We start from the raw sequence: 18259 nt of genomic DNA on the forward strand, positions 1-18259 counted from the left end.
GCAAAATAATCATGCTTGATATTAGTGCCAGTACATATCTGTAAATCAAGCAAGATGTAATGCTTCTCAAAATCCTTGGATTTTGTTTTGTTTGGCTATATTTTTAAAATGTTTATTAACATAATAATAAAATTTTTGATTATTATTATATGGTGGTTTTTTTCCCCCTCTTTGATTACTGAAGAAATACTTTGTAAAGTTACTTGAAAGTGAAGTGTGAAGAAATAAGTCATTTTAGTCAAAGCCGCCTGTGAGTAATCCCTTTCCAGTCCTGTTGTTTCGATGGTCTTTGATGGATTAGATTGCTTCATCTCCTTGCCCTCATGCCCCCACTTCGTTATTATGCATCCCTATGGGAATGTTGAAGATGAGCGTCACTTCTTTAGGTGAGCAAGGATAGCAGCCTTGCTATGTCAGGTTTCTTACACTGTGCTTCTACATCCTGCTACCGTAGGAACATATGACACAAGCTGCACTATTGGGCTGAAGGAGAATGGTTGTAGGAAAGCATATAGCGCCTTGCCGTATTTCTGAGTTGTTGAGAGCGAGGCAGTTTGGCAGACAGTCTTCTTTCTGATGCTCTGCCACTTCAGTCTGGGAGTTTCTGCTTTCTTTTCATTTTGTGTGGTGTTCCACTGAAAACAATGTAGAATCACAGGAACAGGAAAAGATTGAATTAATATAGTGATGTGCCCCAAAGAGTGGTTTTCTTCCTTTGATTTCAGTTTATAGTGATGACTCTTCCTGTGGATTTTCCAGCTGTGTACATACAGCGGAGAGATATAAATAGTGCCTTTAGCAGAAAAAAAATGCCCTCAAAAATATTTTGTGTGTAGCATCCACTCTGTGGGTCAAAGTTGTGAAAATGAAGATTGCATCTTAGTGGGTCTCCTTTCTTGCTGGGAGAGGAAGGGAGTGATTTTTGTGGGAGTTAATCACAGATCTGTCCTTGCTCTTTTACATGTGCAGTGGTGGGAGACTTTACTGAAGGTGTCACATTACCCATGAACTGCAAAAACACTGTCCTGACTGTAACACAAACAGAGCATGTTTTTCAGATGGCTCTTTTCATTAAATGTGGGTCCTGGCTTTAATGCCTCATGTTGTTTTGGTCATCTTACCCCTATCCTAGTCATTTCCAAGCTTTAGGATTTTAATTTAGCCACAAAGAGAAATACTCAGTGCTTAGCATTTAATATATATGTTTGGTTTTTTTTTTCCCCCAAGTGTTATCCATATGTATGTAGATAATCAATGAGGAAACGCTCAGGATAAAGTACCTTGTCAAACATGTTTCAGTTTTTTCCTTTTCTTTCTTTTTTTATCATAGAATTATAGAATCACCAAGGTTGGAAAAGACCTAAAAGATCATCTAGTTCAACCGTTCACCTATTACTAATAGCTCCCACTAAACCATGTCCCTCAACACAACATCCAGTCTTTCCTTGAACACCCCCAGGGTCGGTGACTCCACCACCTCCCTGGACAGTGCATTCCAGTGCATGACCACCCTTTCAGAGAAGTAATATTTCCTAGTGTCCAGCTTGAATCTCCCCTGCCATAGCTTGAAACCATTCCCTCTGGTCCTAAAATGTTATGTTCCCTGCAGTTTTGATATGCAAAAAGATTGTCTCCGTTGTTCAAATGAAACTGATTTTCAAGAAATTTGTTCTTGATCATTGTTTAATAAAACTTGTTCTAAAGCTCAGACATATTTGCATACAAAAATACATAGAACCTGAGGTAAGGGCTTTCCATCCAGCTTTGAATTTTGTTACCGCTGCAGAAAGTGGAAGCAGATTCGCTTGCTGGAGATAGATCTGTATGTAACTATGAGATCAACAACTGTCAGCGCTGTGATTAGAAAACTTGGCTGCATGTGGACCCACAGCACCATCAGATGGCATGTGTTAGGTATATCTGAATCTCTAAAGTGCCTTGAAAGTGGTGGTGGCTTTATTCTGGTATATTGGAATGGAATGTCAAGAGCACCAAGCATTTATGAATAGACTGGGTTGTCATGATGCAAAAACCCTGCTCACAGGGCCTGTTGTGAAGTTTTTAGTGTTTCTTTGATGTCAAGTAGGTGTCTTGACAGTGTTTTTTCCAAGTACTTTGCCCAACCCCAAAACAGATGGAATACTTAAATTAACATAATCTTTGCTCTGCTGTCTTTGATGAGAACAGATCTCTCTGGAAGTCCGCTATGTAGATTTGTGGCCATATTCAACTTAAAAGGGAAGATGAACTTCCTAGTCAGTTAAGTGTAAGAATGCCTACTTTTTCAGTATTTCTTTTATTTAGGTACTATGATTCTTCAGATTTGAGAAGCAACACTTTCTCTAAATGGGATGACAATTCAGATCCTTTCTGGAAGAAGGAAAGTAATAGTAGAGATGTTGATGTAATATTAACTCCGAAAAACACAGGATTTTCAGACAGGTATGCCAAGGAATACTGATTTTTGAACAGAAAGTCCAAGCATGTTAATACAGTTTGAATCCTGATCATAGTAGTGAGATTTTTTTTTCAGTCTAGAGGGAGAACGTGGTCATAACTTTGATTATCAGGGAAGGAACCTCCTGGGTGAGTTTCTTCTGTGAGCTGAATTTCGTGTTCAGTAATGTTTGAAAGGTGTTGTCTGTTTTGATTAGTGCTGTGCAGTGTATCTACTGGAGGTAGTTTCTGGTAGGCAAAACAGAGAATGATTCATATTTGGTTGTTTTGAGAACATACTTGTTTTACTTGCTTTGTATATTGTCTAATGAACCAAGTGGAACCCAGTTCCCAAAGGAGTGAAACTGAGCTCTCAGGATCAAGAAATCAAAGAGAACACAGATCTAATTGTGATGATAAGGGATGAATGTATTTCTTTGCGTGACAACTGTCTTTCATCTTTTCAGTAAAACAGAAAAGGCAAGAATGTGGACTTTGTGCGATTGCCTGCTGTCTTTGCTTCTGTTCTTATTTAAAACCATTTTTCTTTTATCTGTGTGCTTAATGTAACTTCTTTTTTTTTTTAAAGAAAGGCATAGTCTGTTCTGTCGTAAAGACGGCCAGTGATATGTTCTGCACAAGATAGGCATTGATGTTGTTCATAATTCTATTAGTTATTTAAGCTTCTTTTTTCCTTTAGAAAAAGGCAAAAGCAGTTGAATATGCATGTTTGGTGAGATAAAAGGCTGGATTTTTTCATACTGCTAGGTTGAAATGTGAATTTCACTGATGTTGTGTTTTTAGGTGGGTTTGTTTTTCTTTTGAGGTTTTGTGGAAATATCCTGTTATTGTTGATGTATTTTTGGCTTACCTTTTCATTGAACTCTAAAAATAAATATGGCAGGATTAATGAATTTCAGACGCTATAAGTTCGTTGTCTTGTAAAACTGTCACTGAAATTTTATTTGCTACTATATCAGACTGGTTATACAGTCCTGGATTTACACTGATTTAATTTCTACATGCTGCTGTTTTATAAATCACAATTATACTTCTGGACATCAAAAAATGAAGATGGTAGTAACTTCTTATTTGATTTAGCATTCTGCCATTATATAAATGTTACACCGCTAATGCACTCTATTTTTCTTTAGGCCTGCATCTCGTTATAAGCCTGACTATGAGCCATCCTTAAGCACCGATGAAGCTCAAAAAAAATTTGGCAATGTAAAAGCAATTTCATCAGACATGTATTTTGGAAGGCAAGATCATGCAGATGTAAGTTGAAAACAGTGATAAATGTTACTGGACATGAAACTATTATTTGGCTGTAGAACAAGGTGGTGTTGTACATAAAGAGCAGGCAGTAAATAGTTAATGATCTGTAAAATTGCTAAGTTTGTGGAGTTATGTCCTTTTGAAAATGTGTTTGATAGAAATGGACAAGTCTCCAGTAACTCTGATGCTTTAGTATTTCCTCTCAAGGAGCTGCAGCTGCTAGGAGGAGCTTGCCCCCAGTATCATTCTTTTCTGGTAGAGGTGGTAGACTGTGGTTCAGCAGTCTTTGATTTAGAAAGAATCAGCCTGATGCTGGATGAAGCCCAGCTTCTTCCATCTCAAACAACAAAAAATCTGGTGCTAACGAACTGTTGATGAAAATAGCAGTCTCCTTGCAATTATAGGGCTGGGTGAGCTTATAAATTGTTCAGCAAATGGCATATAATTTGATCAGCCTACAAATAATAATAATAAACAAAAGCAGTAATACTAGTTAGAGTTTTGTAGACAAACAATCGTTTAAAAAATAACATATATATATATATATATATATATATATATTCTTTTAAAGAAAAAAATAACAGTGTAAAGAGTAGTATAAAATGATATAATCTTTGTATCACCATTCCCAAGGACTAAGAACTGGGAGAAGTTTAATTAAAATCATTATGTGTTCAGCAGAGAGAAGGCTTCAGGGTTACCTCATTGTGACTGTGAGGGTGACTGACTTTTTACATGAGCTGGTAGTAATAGGACAAGGAGGTATGGTTTTAAACTAAAAGAAGGGAGGGGTTAGGTGATAGCAGGAAAATTCTTCACTCAGAAAATAGTGAGACACTGAGCAGGCTGCCCAGAGAAGCTGTGGATGCCCCATCCCTGGAACCACTCAAGGCCAGGTTGGCTGGGGCCCTGGGCAGCCTGAGCTGCTGGGTGGCAGCCCTACTCGCAGCAAGGAGTTGAAACTGGGTGGGCTTTGAGGTCATTTCCACCCAAAACATGGTATGATTCTGTGAAACAAACGTGCTGTGATGCCAACATGGTGCTAACAAGTGTCTTTTCATACCTAGCCACTGTTTCATATTTTTTGTTGTGATTTTTAGTGATTGAATAGTGCGTTGTCCTCTGCCTGGACAGCAGTATAAACTTTTTTAGGGGAGCTAAGACTGAATTGGCCTCTCAGTGTTGCAGTGGTAGATGCCACTCTTTGATCCATTCAGAAATGAGTTGAGGAGAGGACAAGCTCATGCTGTATAAGCCACATAGCTTATAAGCACAGTAGCTTTTAGAATAGTCAACTTCAGATGGATTTTTATGTTTTATAATCTCATTATTTTACTTCAACTCTCAAAATGCCAGCACACTATTAAAATACTTTTTCTTAATTCTTTTCTAGTATGAAGCTAGGGCTCGACTGGAAAGACTTTCTGGAAGCTCCTCTATAAGTTCAGCTGACTTGTTTGAAGATCAGAAAAAGCAACCAGCAGGTACATATTTAACTGGATGAGAAACCGTAGCATGCTGTAGGATATACTCCAGTACACTGCTGCAAGTTGTGGTATCAGAAAGCTATTTATTGCTGTATTCTGCAAAAAGTATTCTAAGTACAATATGCATTAATATTGCCAATAGATCAAACAAGGAAGACAGGTGTAGTCATTTTTTATTTTTTTTTTTCCCCAGAAAGTTCATTTATTAGATAAAAAGTTACGTGTTTTCAGTTCGGTGTCTTCAGTATTTTTCTACAATTTTTGTGACATGTTGCTTTCTTTGTTTAAGAAAACTAACAAAAAAACCCCAAAACTCTATGATAATCTTTTATAAAAACGAAGGAGATGACACCTAAATTCAGGTAATCTTATGAAGAGTTACCACATGCATGCAATACGTAATAACAGTATTGAATCTACTTCAAACACCGATCTTGCCAAATTATTAAGGGAATGTTGCATGCTTTTTGACAGTTGAGAAGTTTTGTTGGAGTACGTTAGGCTGGAGAGTATATATAATCAGAAATGAAGAAGTATTGGACAGATGGAAAAGTAGTGTTTAGGCTATTGAAAATCTCACTGTTTTTTAACATCCTGCTACTAATTCAACAACATAGTATCATTTCAAAATAGGCTCTTTCCTTTCTCAGAATATGATATTTGAGGATTCTGCTCATTTATATGCTAGGTGTGTCCATGTATACCTGATAAGCTTCTCATCATATTCTACATAAGGATACTTATAGGCAATTCTACAAAATTTATCACGTACATAGAAATTGCGCACATGTTTATTCCTTGCTACCTACTTGGAAGGGCTCTTAGGGCATTTGGAGTACAGCAATTTCTTATGAAAGTATGCATAATACTTTCTTCCATTTCATGGTTAGATACTCTCTGCAATTGTCATCCTTGTTATGTAATTCAGTGGTGAATTTGAAGTTATGTTACAAAGTGGCCCAATTTCCTGTGTAGTTACTGCACTTCTGAGCAATAAATGTGAGGAAACAATGCACCAAGGATTATTAGTTCATGTATTTTAAATTTGCATTATATTCAGGCTCTAGGACCTGCTTTTCCTGCTTGCTTTTCTGTTATGATCCCCTTCTCAAAGGTTATTTCAAGACAGTGACCCTCATAGCTTGTCTGTTGTTGGATTAATGCCACGGTCATGATCAGTTCTGAAAAATAAATGTTATCAGAAGACCAGAGGCTGACAAGAAATGCACTGCTGTGATTCTGGGGTCCTTGCCAATATAGACTATCTTGAAACTAAGGATGTTTTCATGAACGCTGCTGAAATTTTACATCACAGTGTTTCCGGATATCTGTCTTTATACAAAATGCTGGAGGATCTAGTTACTAAAAAGATAAGGCTGCAAAAAGGAGTTTTTAGTTAGTTAGTTAGTTTGGTTTTTTTTTTATACCTGTTGCTTTTGAAAGATGGCACGTCAGGTTGTTGGCTTGCAAATGATGATTGCTGCAGAGATCAGCTTCAGGGCAGGTTAGACTGCACTGGGTAAGGGACCTAAAGCAAAAATGCGGACTTTTTAGGGCTTTTTTAAAGCCAGTGAAAGCAGTGTGCTGGTGCAGGGGGCTGGCAGCTTGTGGGTGGGCTGCTTAGCCCCCAGGGGTGGAGCTGGCACTGCCCACTCTTGAGTTGACCTTGACTTCTTTCTGTGAGGCTTAAAAGCAGCCCTTGGGAGAGTGGAAGATGGCTTTTGCCCACATAACACACCAGGTAAGAAAAGGGTGTTATTGTCCATTGATAACAGGGAGGGAAGTCTGAGTGTAAGCACAGCCCATACATTACTGCAGCTGTAGGTGTGGGAGGTGGGTCTTGTGCAGCGCTGTTGTCTTTGCTCACAAGACCAGCTCTACTAATAGCTCTCCTGATAGACCCTGAGGCCACAGCTTCAAACATGGTCTCTACCAGACTGCAGGCTTTCCTTAAGAAGACTGTAGCGATGTAGACGGAGGGCCTGCCCAGGAATGTTCAGGTCTCTGTCTGCAGGTAGTGCCAGATCTGTTGCTGCTGGGGGAGGATGGGAAGGATGCCACGCAATGAGGTGTGAGGAGGTGGATGAGCTACTCAGTCTGGTGGTGGAGCTTAGGGAGGACACAGAGAGATTAAAAACCATCCAAGAATGTGAGCATGAGATCGACTGGTGGTGTAACTCTCAGAGAGAAAGATGCAAAGATGTAGTCTACCTTGATTTCAGCAAGGTGTTTGATACTGACTCCTACGACATCCTTATTACAAAGCTGAGGAAGCGTGGGATAGGTGAGTGGACAGTGAGGTGGGTTGAGAACTGGCTGACTGGCAGAGCGCAGAGGGTCATCATTGGTGGTGCAGAGTCCGGTTGGAGACCTGTCACTAGCAGTGTTCCCCAGCAGTCTGTGCTGGGTCCAGTCTTGTTCAAAGTCTTCATCAATGACCTTGATGAGGGGATAGTGGCCACCGTCAGCAAGTTTGCTGATGGCTCTAAGCTGGGAGGATTGGTTGACACACCTGAAGACTGTGCTGCCATTCAGCGAGACCTGGACTGTCTGGAGAGCTGGGCAGTAACAAACCAGATGAGGTTTAACAAAAGCAAATGTAGAGTCTTGCACCTAGGGAGGAATAATTGCATGCACTGGTACAGGTTGAGGGATGTCCTGCTGGAGAGGAGCTCTGCTGAGAGAAACCTGTGTGTCCTGGTGGACGACAGGTTGGCCATGAGCCAGCAGTATCATAGTATCATAGTTTCGTGCGGGTTGGAAGGGACCATAGAGATCATTGAGTCCAACCCCCTGGAATTCGAGCCTCCTGTGTAGCAGAGCGGCACTTCTACCACTTGCACCACATGGGGGGATTCGAACCCAAGGCCTCTGGTGTTGCAACGCGGCATTCCTACCACTTGCACCACCGGGGCACACCCGTGTGCCCTTGTAGCCAAAAAGGCCAATGTCATACTGGGGTGCATTAAAAAGAGCGTGGCCAGCAGATCGAGGGAGGTGATCTTCCCCCCCTACTGTGCCCTGGTAAGACCTCATCTGGAGTTCCGTGTCCAGTTCTGGTCTCCCCAGTACAAAAAAGACAGGGATCTCTTGGAAAGAGTCCAGTAGAGGGCCACAAAGATGGTGAAGGGCTTGGAGCATCTCCCCTATGAAGAAAGGCTGAGTGAACTGGGTCTGTTTAGCCTTGAGAAAAGAAGACTGAGAGGAGATCTGATCCAGGTTCTTAAATATCTGAGGTGTGGGGGGCAAAGTGGCGAGGCCAGACTCTTTTCAGCAGTGTCCTCTTTTCAACATGACAGATTAAACGGCCAGAAACTGGTTCATAGGAAGTTCCACACGAATGTGCACAAGAATTTCTTTACAGTGAGGGTGACGGAGCATGGGAACAGGATGCCCAGGGGTTTGTGGAGTCTCCTTCTCTGGAGATATTCAAGACGCTGGTCACCTACCTGTGATTTGGCATGGGGATTGGACTTGATAATCTCTGGAGGTCCCTTCCAACCCCTACGGTTCTGTGACAGTGTGATTTCAAAGGAAGTTGGAAAAAAAGGAGTTACCTAACTGTCATTTTGCGCAATTGTCTGGGAAACTTCTTGTAAACTAGAAAAACAGGAGAAAAATCATTTGAGGAGAGAGTAGAGTTTCATTCCCTTTACTCGTATATGTGATTTTTATTAACATTATTCTGGTTTTAATAGAAAAAGAAGCTGAAGCTTATGTTCAATGGAATGGATACAGTTACAGTTCAGAAGTAGAGATGTGTCAGCAATAGTGAATTTTTGAATAATGATTTTTTTGAAAAGCAGCAATAGGCAATGTGCCCATGTCCCATTGGAAGGTCTCAGGGGAAGCTTGCCAAATATGAAAAGGGGAACTACAGATTCTCTCTCTGGGGAAAGAAGAAAAAATAATAATAAAGACAGTCAGTATATAGAAATGCCTTTGAAAGCCAGCATGTGGAAATACTGTTGAAAGGAGTTACAGTTCTGAACGATATGGTGTCTGCAGCTGGGTGAACTTGTGTGCGAGTTGTTAACTGTGCATGAGTTACCAGCTGTGCTCTGACTGACCAAAGGTATTGATTGACCTACATTAGGGCTACAGATTAGTCTTTTATTTTGAAAATGGTTTATTTTGATATGCTTCCTCTCCGGAACCTCATTTATTCACGAGACTGTAGTTGTGCAAGAGCTCTTTCACTGACATTTGCGTCCTTCACAGTATCAGACGTTTAGAAGACTTCAAAATACTTTGCAGAATTTAGCATGCCGATAATTCTTCTCGATAATGAGCATTTGATTGTAATTGTGTGTCATGCCATGCCATTAGTTTTGAAACACCTTTTCTGTTTGTTGTTTTTAGACCTGTAATTCTCATAACAGCAGTAGAGGTAATGCTGTTAATAAGGAAAGTTGGATTGCCACCTTTGTTGGGCAGTGTGAAAACCTGCATGTATATGACCATTACTGTAATTCCAGAGAATTTTCAGTCTGTGGATATAGTAAATTAGTAGTAAATAGTAAATAATAGTAATATATTATATATATAAAATATAAATAAATAAAATATTTTATATATATATATATATATATATATATATATATAAAATAGTAAAATAGATCTAAAGCAGATCAGCAAGAAAAGCATGCCCATCTGTGCACACAAATAAAGTTCATTACTTCTCATTTGTCTCCAAATCGCAACATGAGAACAGCTGTTCAGGATACGAGACATAGCACTGAAGCAGGTTGGAAGCACTGGATAAACCATGTCTCGTCCAAGCATATGTTGCTTAACTGGGAATGTAAAGTGTAGAAAATGACAGACTGGGTGGAGATATGAGCTAATGAAAAATAAAAAGCAAGGTGGATTTAAGAAAAAAATTAAGGTTTAGACCTACTGTTTTCTGTAGTGGTTATCAGATGTTCATCTTTAGTTTAGTAGCATATTGTTATTTCTTAGGGAAAGAAAGAAGTCTGCTTTTCATACAGAATTGTTTTCTTTTTGTCTCTGTGTGTTTGCCCCTTCAGGAAGCTACAACCTTACAAACGTCTTACCTTCTGCTCCTGATATTGCTCAGTTTAAACAAGGAGTGAAATCAGTGGCTGGAAAACTTTCTGTACTCGCTAGTGGAGTCATGACATCTATACAGGTTAGGAAAAATTGTGATATCTTACTCTTCAGTTAAAGTTGTCTTGTAGGCATCTAATGACATAGATTCTGTTATGGATTATTTTGGGGAAGGAAAGAATGGACTAAGTTTTGAACTTCATAGAACTGCCATGATTTACAGTAGTTCTTTATAATTTTAGAAGTAAATCCAGAGCTTATTGTGCACCTTCTTTTTGTTTCTTCCCTTATAGAAAGTGCTTTTTTCCTTAAAACCTAAACACAGATTCCGTTACAGAAGTTGTTTGCTGTCATCTTAGTGTTACAGTTCCTAACTCTTATAATGGTTCTGATTTGACAGTAGTACTTTAGGTCTGTACTAGGGCACAAAATTAAAGCATCTTATTCTCCATCATGTAAAGCTTTCCTGTATTTTGGGTTTCCTCTATGAGGGCATTGGGAGCTATTTTATATTTGAAAATCAAGCTAATTATCCCTCAGTTTAGCTGTAAGCTCCAGTTCTTCAAAACCAGTTTTCTTAAAGATTTTAAGAATTAAACTGCAACTTATTTCACCACTGTAAATGAAACTGATTTCTTTCAATGGAAAACATGCTCATGTCTGGTTTTTCTTTTGTTTGCTTGTTTTCTAGGATCGATATGGTTCTTAACAACTTGCATATCGATGAAGTACACTAAAGAAGAGTTTCTCTTCAGATGCACAAATAATCACACTGCTGATTTGAATAAAGGTTGCCTTAAGACTGTTAATATCTTTAACTGTTTACTGTTCCAGCCTATTTCTGTGCAGCTTTCTGGCGCAGCATCTTTTTAATGCTATTTTGTCTTTACAGAGCAGAAATTATGTAGCAACTTGTTACATTGCATATGCTTTTATTTTTCTTTTCCTTTACAGTCTTGTATTTCTCTTAGTGACCTTGATGTTAGATGCTGAGAGCTTTATGTTATTACTGCTTTTGCCTGTGAGGCAAGAAAGAGAAAGAAGGATGAGCACGTACATTAGAAATGAGCTTTCTCAATAGAAACCTCTGTGCACCTGCATCCTCAGTTGCCAGACAGAACATATCTTCTAGCTGTCTTACAGGCTGTGGAGAAGAAAGTAAGCCTATGCTGAGATGGTATTTAGTGGACTGTAACAAATCACAGAATGAAGTTAAACCTGCATTTATCAGGAAGTAGAAACTCTTGCAGTCATAAATAATAGTTGTGTATTAAGATGACAGGGGATTAATGTTTTAAAACAATGTTTCTGCAAGAAAATGTTATGCTTAATGTGAGGTATGGGGGAGAATAGGGCACCTGGTATTTTGAATAATAGATTGTTCTCACAACTAGATAAAAATCTATTTATTCCTGGTTTGAAAGTTATAGAATTTGCAATATGGAATCCTTAAGTGCTTTAGATACAACCTGTTTGTGTACAAATGGGAAAAAAAAAGTATATAAAGGGCCTAATGGAGTAGTTAGTAAAATGCTTGTTAAAATGTTCAGAATAATCACAGTTTTTTGATAAATAATGAAGTTTTGGATGAAGAAATATAATAGAACTGTGTTTTAGACAGTTTAGGTTTTTTGTTGATGACATCTTGTATAAAAATGATTAGATCTTAAAGGAAAAACCTCACAACCAAGAATGAGCTCAAACGAATTCTGTTCTGTAACTTTGTTTCTTAATTCAGATTTGTAAACTGCTGATATCTAATAAAAAAATTGACATAAACTGTGTTTTTTTTTTAATTCTTACACACAGGTGTCAGTCTCCAGCTTTCTAAGTACTACAGTGTAAAATTAGGCTTTAATTTCAGTTAGTGAAACTAGCTTTCTTATTAAATTGCTACAGCAGTAGAAATCAAAGCACTAAGTGGGATGAAAAAGAAAGTTTCTGTATTCAAACGTGTCAAAATACAGTTCACGTTGTGTAGACGAATTTGTTTTTCTGTTTCTCAGTGCCTCACTTCTTCTAATTTCTCTTGTAGCTGTTCAGATCTAAGCTGAAAATGATGATTCTTTTCTGAGAATAGCAGAAGTATTTATCCTGCTCGGTTGTAGAGCTTTATACTTTGTTTTTACCTTTCCCACTCCATAAGACAGTTTTGCCTCATGTAAATAGAAAATGCCTTATTGCACATGCAAATGGCCTTGTTTTCAGATTAGCAGTCTGCCAGCTGCACCCAGTGACTTTCAGAAGAGCTGCTCTTCTTATAACTAGACTTTGTGTTTAGACATTTGTGTGTGGGTAGAGTTGCTTTACTTCAGGCAGTGAAGTATAATAAAATGTAGTTACTGCCTGTGCCCCCAACTTGGTCCTGTCCCATCCTCTCTTTGGTTTTTCTTATATTAAACACGTAAATGAGATCACCTTCATAGAAATAACTATGGATGCTCGTTGTTAATTTTTTTTTATCATTGTAATACAGCAAACCACTTACAGATGGAAAAATGTGGAAAAAATGGTATTTTCAGTACAGAAGAACAAATTACTGAAGGAAGCAATTGCAGAGTTACCTTATATGCCATAAAACAAGTGTAACTTTGTATAAACTTATGTGTAAGTGTATAAACTTCCTCTTGCTGCAATCTGGGGAGTGCAAAGTGTTGAACAATTCAGTATTTTCAGAAGTACCGTCCAGTTTAACGTCATTTGGATTTATGCCTTCATTTATTGTCGCAGATTCTCTATGGCAACCCATTACTACTAATACCTTCTCTTGACGTAGTGACTGGACATATAGCTCTTAACCTCTAATGCACCTCTCTGTGTCATTAATAAACCCCCTGAGGTATCACTGTGTTTCATCATATGGAGGTGGGGAGGATTGCCGTGTACAATGGAGGAGCCAACGTTAACTCCTCAAACTGAAAAGAATCATGGAATACCTTGAGTTGGAATGGACCTTGAAGATTATCCAGTTCCCCCCCCCTTCCACAGGCAGGGCTAACACACACCAGTTCAGGCTGCTCCAACCTGGCCTTGAATGCCTTCAGGTATGGCACATCACTTTTCAATCCTGTCTAGGTGCCTGTTATGGTATCCCTCTCTTCTATTGGATCAAGTGCTCCATTCACCTTTGTGTCATCAGCAAACTTGCTGAGGATGCACTCAGTCTCACTGTATCATTGATAAAGGTGCTAAAGAGCACCTGTCCCAAAACAGGTCCCTGAGGGACACCACTCATTACCAGCCTCCACTTGGACATAGAGTCCTTAACCATATTGCTATGGCTGTGTCCATCCAAACAATTTATTATCCATCCAATAGTCCAACCTTCAAATCCATATCTCTCTAAGTTAGAGATAAGGATGTGTTGTGGAACCATGTCAAAGACCTTGCACAAGTCTGGGTAGATGACATCAGTTTCTCTTACTTTTTCTCCACCAAATCTGTCACGCTGTCACAGAAGGCCACCAGATTGGTCAGGTGTGATTGCTCTTAGTAGAGGCATGCTAGCTGTCTCAGGTCAATTTGTTTTGTATATGCTATAGCATAGCTTTAAGGAGGATCTGTTCTATGATCTTCCCAGGCACAGAGGTGAGGCTCACCATGTAGTTCCCGAGGTCTTCCTTTCTGCCCTTCTTGAAAACGGGAGTGTTGGTTCCCTTTTTCCTGTCACCAAGGACTTCACCTGTCAGCCATGATTTTTCTAATATGATGGAGACTGGCTTGGCAACTAACTACATCATCCAGTTCCTTCGGGACTCCGGGATATGTATTAGTGAGCCGTAGGTGTTCTCTTTCAGTCTCATCAGGTTAGTTTCAAACTTCCCTTACAGTAGGAGGAATTTTGCTCCCTCAACATCTGCCTTAGTGGTTCAGGGATGTGAGAGATGTGGGAAACCTGACTGCTAGCAAAGACTGAGGCAAAGAACTCACCGAGTACTTCAGACTTCTCCATGTCTGTTGCTGCCAGTTTTCCCTTCTCATTTATCAGAGGGAGTATGCTCCCCTTGGACTGTCTGTTCTGACCTATGTACCTGTAGAATCCCTTGTTATCTTTCACATCTCTCAGCAGATTCTGTTCCATCTGCACCTTGACTTTCTTGATCTCATCTCTGCATGTCCAGACAGCATTACTGTACTCTTCCCAGGCCACACAACACTACTTCACTGCCTGTACCTGTCTCTCTTTTCCCTCAGTTTGACCAGCAGGTCCTTGTTAAGCCATGCCAGTTTCCTGCTTCCTCTGCTCAGCTTCTTATGCTGGACCAGGAAGTTGTCCTCAGTTCATTCTAGGAGTCTCCTGGTTTGCTTGCAACCTGCCATGTTGCTTCCCCTGTAGATATCCAGGTAGTTGAAATCCACCATTAGGATGAGAGCCCGCAAGCACGATGTTTCTTGTAGCTGAAGCAGGAAGGCTTTGTCAACAGTCTCCTCTTGAGAACGCAGTTGACAGTAGACACCATCTACTACATTTTTCTCAGAGGCAGTGCCTTTCAATCTATCTACTTCTTAACATGAACAAGAGCAACTCATCTGCTCCTGCTTCCCTTCCTGTCTCTTCTGACAAGTTTGTAGTCCTCTATTGCAGAGTTCCACTTATGCGATTTGTCCCACTGCATTTCCATTATAGCAATTAGGCCATGGTTTCCTAATTGCACCATAGTTCCTGGCTTCTCTTGCATATTTCTTGTGCTGCATGCATTGGTGTGGAGGGGCTTCATCCAGATTACTGGCCACGTCACCTTTGAGGAGTTTCCTGGGACTTTGGAATAGCTCTGATCCTATAGGATTTGACTGGACTGGATCAAGTATCTAAACAGAATTAAGTTTGTATTATTGCTTTTTTTTTTCTTTTCCTTTTGTCTCACCTTCAGACACATTTGTCAGCCTCTGATCATAGAATTGCTCAGGTTGGAAAAGACCTCAAAGATCATCAAGTTCAACCACAACCTAACCATACTACCCTAACTAACAACCCTCTGCTAAATCGCATCCCTGAGCACCATATCCAAATGGTTTTTAAACACATCCAGGGATGGTGACCCAACCACCTCTCTGGGGAGCCTATTCCAGTGCTTAACAACCCTTTCTGTAAAGAAGTTTGTCCTGATATCCAACCTAAACCTCCCCTGGTGCAACCTGAGGCCATTTCCCCTGGTGCTGTCACCAGTGAGAAGAGACCAACCCTGCTCTTGCTGTAAGCACCTTTCAGGTACTGGAAGAAAGCAATTAAGGTCTCCCCTCAGCCCCCTTTTCCCCAGACTAAACAGCCCCAGCTCCCTCAGTCTCTCCTCATAGGGCATACTCTCCAAGTCCTTCACAAGCCTTGTTGCCTTTCTCTGGACCTGCTCCAGCACCTAAGTGTCCTTTCTGTACTGCGGTGCCCAAAAACGGAACACCGTACTCGAGGTGAGGCCTCACCAGTGCTGAGTACAGGGGCAGGATGACTTTCCTGCTTACCACACCATTCCCGATACAAGCCAGGATGCCATTGGCCCTCTTGGCCACCTGTGCACACTGCTGGCTCATATTCAGCCAACTCTCCATCAGTACACCAACGTCCCTTTCCATCCGGCAGCTTTCCAGAAATTATGAGAGGTGCTGCTACTACAAGCTTCACAAATTCTATAATAGGAAAACTATCTATTGGGTCTGGTTTTCCTACAATTGAAATTAAGCTTTTCCTTCCCTGAAGCCTTCCTAAATCCCATTTCACATCTTGCTTTTTCAAAGCTGGAGCTGAATGATGGCAATTCTGAACCATTAAAGTTTCTTTTCCCCTGAAGGTTTCTTCTTGAAAGTTCCTCCTTATCATTTCTCTTCTTCCAAAAGTCCTGTAGGAACTCTGCATATAACAAGAGGGGAGAAGGGATTATTTAATACTTTACAATGCAGAGTTTATGTATTAAACTACAGGGGTTGTTTGAAACCAATTCCCCTTGTCTTGTCACAACAGTTCCTGCTAAGGAATCTGTCGCCTTCTTTCTTATAGCTCCCCTTTTGATACTGAAAGGCTTTCAGGCCTCTGCTGAACTTCCTCCTGTAGAAGGCCATGGGTTAGTCTGGCAGGACTTGCCCTAGGTAAAGCCATGTTTGTTGTTCCATGTTGCCTTGATGCTGTCATTTTGGTCTGTTTGGCATCAGTTTGTTCCACTGATGGGAGTAGCAATACTAGAATCATTTTGATATCCATTTCAGCTTTTTGTTTTGGAAAGATTTTGTAGTGTAAGAGTGGGCCAAGTGATTGCATAGCATAGGAGTTTGTAAACATTATCTGCAAAGAGGTTAACAATCTGTCTTGCTTTTGAGTCAAAGTTAAGCTGTCCTTGTGGACCAAGGGTGAGGCTGTGGACCATATAAAATAGTGACTGTACCTGATGTTGATTTTTGAAGGCTTCTACATAAATTAGCTTGATTATGCATATGAGACTGGATTCTCTTTGGTCGATAATAGCCGAACCAGCATCCCACATACCAGGAGGTGGCTGAGGAGGTGCAAGGTGGAAAAAAACTCAGTTTTCCTCTGTCAAACTTTTCACAGCTTCCAAGACAAAAAACAGCACTGCCCTCATCTTCTTGCAAGGTCAGCTGCAACTGTCAGAGGATGTTGCTTCTGATTTTGATGCTTTCAGTTCAGATTTGCTCAATTCATCTCTTTTCAAATTTTCACACAGAATGTATTGTTGTATTAGGCGAAATATGGGGATCTTATCGAGATGTGACGTGACAGGCCCTTCCCCATATTCTGGAAGAATCTTACTGATGTGTAATACAGTGAGAGTAGACGAAATGGACAAAGGTTATATAAGGTCGTGTATGCTTCAATAAATCGCCATTTTAACACCCTACCACCTTGGTGTCACTTGGTAATTGCTCTAACTACTGCTTCAGTTGGAGGCGAGAGATCGTAAAGCCATTAACGATCGTAAAGCCTTCAATGTATAGAGCTGCAATCAGGCATTCAACTCAAAGAAAAATTGGATCATGCCTCCTTACCAGATTTTTATAAGTCATTGAAGTACTCAGGCCCTGAACAACAGGCCCTGACCCAAAGTTGGCCTCTAGGCAAACCTGATAACCAAATGTTATACTGCACGTGCAGCGCAATATTCACCTGTTTTGCTGTTTTAACATGAATCTTTATTTTGAGGCCGATTTGTAAAGATTGGTTGAAACCCTTATTGTGTAGCACTACCTGGTAGGGTGGGTTTCTTTGTTTAGGTCATCTTGGGAACAGTGAGACCAGACATCTGATCTTTTTCAGAAATGTGTGGTTAAAGCTCAAGCAGATCAGAAACTCCAGTGGTTCCTCCTCAAGCCCTGGCCAGGTTTTGAGTGGAACCCAACAGGAGGATCACACCAGATGTTTCTGTACTTGAGGTTACATGGGCTTGTTTATTCAACAATATAAAAACAGGTCCCCCATGCAGCAAATTCAGAGACCTCACCTATGAGTGGACACACTCCTGGTTGCTGGGAAAGGTTCTCCAAATCCCTGCTGCAGCCAGAGTTCATCAGAGATCACAGATCTAGATGATGTGTTAGGACAATTGGTGATGAATCTTTCGCAGTCGCTGTTGGTAAACTTGGGTAGTAATGATTAGGTGCATTACATTATCCTGTTTTGTTCAGGATGTACTATTTCACTTCTTATTATTTTATTTCTTAAAATGTAAGCAAAGATAAATTTATTTCTTTAATTTGGTGCCTGAGTGCTTTGTGCTAACCCTGTCCTTTGGCAAAACCTATCTATCTTACTAGGGAGAAAAATATCCCTTGCTTCACAATCATGCCTTATTTATGTCATCGCTATTTGGCAGTGTGTACATTTGTGATCAACTGCTATCAAGGGGTAAGCCCAAGGGGAGTAAAATTTCATCAAAATTCTCTGATGAATGCCTTGAGAACTCACTAAGAACTGCAAACACTGTCATCAAATCAGATATTGGTGTGTTAGTTTCCAAAAAACAGGGTCGGATATCTCATTGGTT

At 40.1% G+C, this 18259-nt stretch overlaps 1 protein-coding gene across 7 annotated transcripts in view; it reads left to right on the top strand.

The window, feature by feature from the left end:
* Positions 1-12050, top strand: part of ARFGAP3 (ARF GTPase activating protein 3) — a 35739-nt gene extending 23689 nt beyond the window's left edge. For 4 of the 7 annotated variants that reach the window (XM_015869719.3, XM_015869692.3, XM_015869700.3 and 1 more), the window contains 5 exons: positions 2305-2442; positions 3591-3714; positions 5108-5198; positions 10232-10353; positions 10963-12050. In XM_015869719.3, coding sequence (XP_015725205.1) covers positions 2305-2442; positions 3591-3714; positions 5108-5198; positions 10232-10353; positions 10963-10980 — 493 coding nt within the window. In that variant the 3' untranslated portion in view covers positions 10981-12050. The remainder of the gene's footprint in view (positions 1-2304; positions 2443-3590; positions 3715-5107; positions 5199-10231; positions 10354-10962) is intronic. The other 3 variants (XM_085518044.1, XM_015869709.3, XM_085518034.1) reach the window with 1 other exon arrangement.
* Positions 12051-18259: the final 6209 nt, after the last annotated feature.

The sequence above is a fragment of the Coturnix japonica genome, chromosome 1, assembly GCF_054131305.1.
Source record: "Coturnix japonica strain WE chromosome 1, WE-NBRP24, whole genome shotgun sequence".
Classification (NCBI taxonomy): domain Eukaryota; kingdom Metazoa; phylum Chordata; class Aves; order Galliformes; family Phasianidae; genus Coturnix; species Coturnix japonica.